The sequence below is a fragment of the Echinococcus granulosus genome (assembly GCF_000524195.1).
Source record: "Echinococcus granulosus chromosome Unknown EG_S00109, whole genome shotgun sequence".
In the NCBI taxonomy this organism is placed as follows: Eukaryota; Metazoa; Platyhelminthes; class Cestoda; order Cyclophyllidea; family Taeniidae; genus Echinococcus; species Echinococcus granulosus.
In genome coordinates this window covers 1-4,861 of record NW_020170489.1, presented here as the reverse complement: position 1 = coordinate 4,861, position 4,861 = coordinate 1, and the positions used below count along the sequence as shown (strand labels likewise).

At 42.1% G+C, this 4,861-nt stretch overlaps 1 protein-coding gene across 1 annotated transcript; it reads right to left on the bottom strand. All coding sequences in view use genetic code 11, as the record gives it.

Moving 5' to 3' along the window:
• Nucleotides 1–1,948: 1,948 nt before the first annotated feature.
• Nucleotides 1,949–4,651, bottom strand: EGR_08516 (hypothetical protein; the record flags this gene model as incomplete). Its single annotated transcript, XM_024497765.1, has 5 exons — nucleotides 1,949–2,103; nucleotides 3,609–3,701; nucleotides 3,782–3,928; nucleotides 4,397–4,517; nucleotides 4,601–4,651. 5 exons carry the CDS (start codon nucleotides 4,649–4,651, stop codon nucleotides 1,949–1,951), a joined length of 567 nt encoding a protein of 188 aa, XP_024347801.1.
• Nucleotides 4,652–4,861: the final 210 nt, after the last annotated feature.

The window sequence follows — 4,861 nt, the reverse complement described above, 5'->3', positions numbered from 1 at the left end:
TTCTCTTCAGTGCGCACTTGCTATTCCCATATGGGCTGACTTAACAGTAGAACTCAATCGATTTTCCACTCCACCGTTTACACTGATTTTATCGACTTTAATTGCACTGCAAATTGACAGAATGCAATAGCATGGTGGTAGATTGCTGAGCAAATCGATAAAATCGATGAAAACGGTGGGGTAAAAAAATTAATTGAATCTTACTTCGTGTTATGAGGCCAGCTCATATGGGAAAAGCAGCATTGCCAAAAACTCGTTTAAATCTCTACGCGGAGCTCAAATCTCTCACCTCGGACGCAATTCCCACGTATGAAAGATGGCAAACACAGAAAACCCAAACACCCCCCCAACTCATGAATTAATGGTTGGAAATTAAAAAGTCATCATGTTAAAAGTGTGAATTTTATTGCATCGACAGAAATGCAATAAAATAACTCCGACCCCATGTCTTTTTGCAAGAGGTTAATTAGCCTCAAACGAAGAGTCCGAGTTTTATGCCAGTGCTTCAACAACCCGGTTTTGAGTGGTTTAATTTACAGCTGCTCGCTTCCTTAGCCTTCATTACCAGTTTTTACATTCTCAAGGGTATTCCACAACTAGAGACCCACTTAAAATTCTTCAATGAATCCAGTTTTCTTAATTCTATAAAGACGTGATTAATTCGTCTGCTGTGCCATATTGGTTCAACTCCTCTGCGCCATTACAGCAGTGTTGAGTAGTGAGGTCGAGGTTTTTTACACCCCTCTTCTTGCCTGCTTCGTCTCGAAGACGGAACAGGCGGAAATTGCATACGTGATGAGACAGAGCTCTTTGTGTCCCCAATTCTGGAAGGCAGAGCTGCTAGCTGCCTGATGAGTCAGCTGGCAAGACTGGTGTTTTAAAACCCTGGGGCTCGTGCTAATCCACTTAATAAAATTCGTTTTGCGAGAGGGTAAGAGGAAGGGAAAGAGAAAGCGAGAAAGAGAGGGAGAGGGGAAATATGCCTATTGGGTGTGCGAGAAGACCATAAAATGATCATCTTGTGTCGAATCGAAAAACACGTTACATTCTCTGATTTTCTAGCAAACTCTGACAGAGGAGTGGAAATTAACGAATTCCATTGTTGTCGTTAACGTGGGTGATGGGAGCAGCTTCTGGAACCCCTTCCTCCGCCGAAAATGAACGCCATACTAGCTCAAAGCATCCTCCACGCATCCTTTAATTTACTTTCTTGCAATATGCTTTTTACCACTTCCCGGTTGTGAGGGTGAATGCGAAGCCTTTTTCACCTCCGAATTCTGTAGGATGTTGCAACACCGATACTCTCTAGCCCTCTAAAACCGTTGCTTTAGGACTTTGTCAAATTTTGCGCTGCCATGGAAAGTGAGATTGTTTCTTAAAATGCAAAATAGCTTTCTGTGCAAAGTTGGGACGAGGCTTATCCAATATCTAGGCCAGAAAAGACAAAGTCCAGGCCTGCAATTCGGTGGACGGCGATTTGCCGGCCGGCAAGGAGGCGCTGCTACCTTTCTGACTGCAGTTTGCCCGCCGCCCATTGGTTGCCTACCCGTCCACGAGTACGCAACCTTGAGGTGATGCTTTATTCACCTTAATCACTGCCTTGTTTACGAGACTATTGAATGGGCGTGCTTTTGGAGCTATTTTTAGTGTCAGTCACCTTGAGATTTAAAACGAGGCCTTAGCACTGGACTAAAAGCGATGAGAGCAGAGGAACTTCCCACCAGAAGTCTAATGCAATGCTATTTGGGAAATGGTTGTCATAATGATGACTGACACAAAAATTAGGATATCGATCGGCCTCCTGAAGTCGCTTGTAATTGGTCACCGTGGCGGTAATTCATCTTTTACAAGTGAACGAACAAGTGAGAAAGAGGGCAAGAGGAGGATGGGAAAAGGAAGATATATTTGACGCCAAAAGAACTGCGATACTAATTGAGCAATCAATTAATCAATCCGTGTCACCAGAATACACCACGACCACCTTGTCCGCAGCCTGCACATCCACAATAGGAGGGATGTCCACCTTGATAACCACAGCCATGCCAACCGGGTCCAACGTCGTAGGAGTAGTTGTCCAGATTACAACCACCACAACCTCGGCCCCTGAAAAAGACGCGCAAATATACCACTGAGAGCCTAGGAAGTAATACTCCGACAGAAAATCGATGGAAGTATTAAAATCCTGCTGGCACCACCGCCATCAAACTGATGTTGAAATATGAAGGGCAAAAGTGAATCTTTTTTATTTCTATTCTCCTTTCTGGGCAATTTAGAAGGCGATAAAAATCTTCACCCGACATTTAGCATTGCCCAAGCACCTTGATGTCAAATATTATGACAACCGAACAAATAAAGTGACAGTAGTGGCCAAAGAAAAGATTACCTCACTACATCAATATAAACCCAGCTACCTTATTTACAGTTTCCGTTTAATAGTGCGTGGGTCAGAAGTTTCTTTATAATGGGAAATTTTCCTCTGGAACCAGCCGATCCAAAAATATTCTCTCGAAAGGATGGAAAAATTATTTTCCGCACAAATCACTCTTTTTGTCACATCTGCTGACATAAAGTAAGACATAGTCAAAGCGTTTTTAAGTCTGAAATGCAAAAAAAAGAAGTCACAATTTTAGAACAGCCCAGGAATAACAAGTGGTGGATCCTAAAGAGTGGATTGGAGGACACACTACTCGGTGACGAGGCATGTCTCTACAACCAATTTCTTTCTAAAAGCTGGCAAAAGTTTCTAAGGCTATAGTTAGAAAAATCACTCAAATATTTAACTTATTTAATTGTTTTTAATTAATGCCATGCACTCTCAGAATTAATTGGCGGAAGAAGTGACTAGTGAAAGGAAACAAATTGATTCGAGGCGAAAAAGTCTCCTTCTTCTTAAGTTCTGAGCAGCTTTTCAAATGCATCTAGCTTCAAAACACCGTTCATTTTTAACGGTTTTTGTCCAATAAGCTATTTTGACACTCCGAAATTAGAGGTTAACGGTTCTCAAATAAACATAATTTAGCCTAAACCGAGCAAATTTAGTGGAAAGTGGAGACACAAAATCCACAAAAAAGCATTCCATAGTGGGCAAAGAGATTCGATTTTTCAAAGCAATTATTTCCCTCCCGAAAGCAAGAAAAAGTTGACAGGGAAACAATTCGAGTGGAGAAATCGGTACCGAAGGGAGCGCTCCGAAATTACCGAACCATGGACAAAGCAGGTGAAATCAGGAGGATGATGTCCAAAAATGACAGAAATAACAATTGTGAACAGCTTAGACACAAGTAAAGACCATTAAACAATTGAATTTTTTAACATTTGGTTTGAAACTTAGTAATTGCCGGCTAACGAAGGGACAGATTAGTCAAATTCGGTTGACATTCGACCTAGGCATTATGACATAAACACAGCAGAATTAAATAGTAAGAGCATAGATGTGTATTTTGAAGTGTCGAAAGTGCCATCTTTAAAACGAAAAACCTAAAAAACGCCTCCTACATGCTGATTGTTGACTCCGTACAGGTGGACGCACACTAATCGGCCAGTAAGGTGTCAAAATCATTATGATAGATGTGGATGTAGGAGGGAAAAATCAAGCTCAGACAACGTACCAGCGACCACAACACCCGCATCCACAATTGAAACCGCAACAGTTGTCACCACAACAACCACAGCCACACCCACAGGCCATGAGGCTTGCGTTTCTGTTTACGACTTCAACTTGAGGAGGGTGATTTTATAGACTACGTCAAAATACGCAGTCGGTGAGAGAGTCGCAAATCACCTACGTTGTTGCACTTCTGTGTGACGCGGGTGCTATTTCTCGCTGTGTGTGAGGCGCTATTGCAAATGAGGTCGTGGAGATTAAGTCCAAATCCATGACAATCTGCGGTCTGAGTGTGTGGCACAAAAGTGACAGCAAATTTGGTCTCTGGAAGGGAAGGGAGGGCTTTGTAACCTTTCAGGTGTAGTCAACTTTTGACAATTACTTCAGCTTTGTTTTCTGGTTTTTGATTGACTACTACTACCGCTACTGTTACGGAATCAGGTCTGACTGGGTATGCTTGAAAGCCAACAACTGAAGTCATTTGGTAAAAACTGAGTGAATTTGTCATTTTGGAGGATTGGACCGATGACTGCTCTAGTTAAACATCCACAGAATTTTAATAGCAACGGAATTGGGCAGTATCCCCCACCCAAAAGAAGATATTTAAATCTGTTGTCTTTAGAGCTGTTTATTGCCTGGAAAAGGACTAATTTGCTCTTACAAACATCCAAATTTAATCTAATGATGAGAAAACATTAAAAAATCTATCGGTAGGTCAAAATTTTGACAGAAATTGGAAGAAAATTTAAAGGACATATCTCTTGTTGAACAATCGTTTACCCATCCACCTACCCAGCCATCCTTCCATCCATCCATCCATCCAGCCCAACGACTTCCACGCTTTTTCACTAACATTGACATTATTTCCAGTAATCGCGGTTTCGTCGCGACAAATTCCGATTCCACCCAGAATCTAATTTACATGAAGGAACAAATACTGCCAGCCAACACCAATTGCCCATAGCCCTGCCTGATATCTATGAGGTACCAAAATACCGATAAAACTCCCCATTTCTCCTTCTTTCTCCTTGTCTCCTCCTTCAGCATGTGGAAGAAATATAGTAGCTCCTGAGGAGCGGGATTTCATTCTGGAGGAAGGTGAGTGGATATGCGCAAAAGCGCCGGTCCACTAAAGATCGCAAAATAACACTACGTTGGAAGCTGATCCTGTGATTTAAACTACTGTCTTTGGCGTTGCCAGTCATGGCGGGCGAGAAGTAAAACAACCGGTGGAAAAATCGTATCGCTACGATAGTG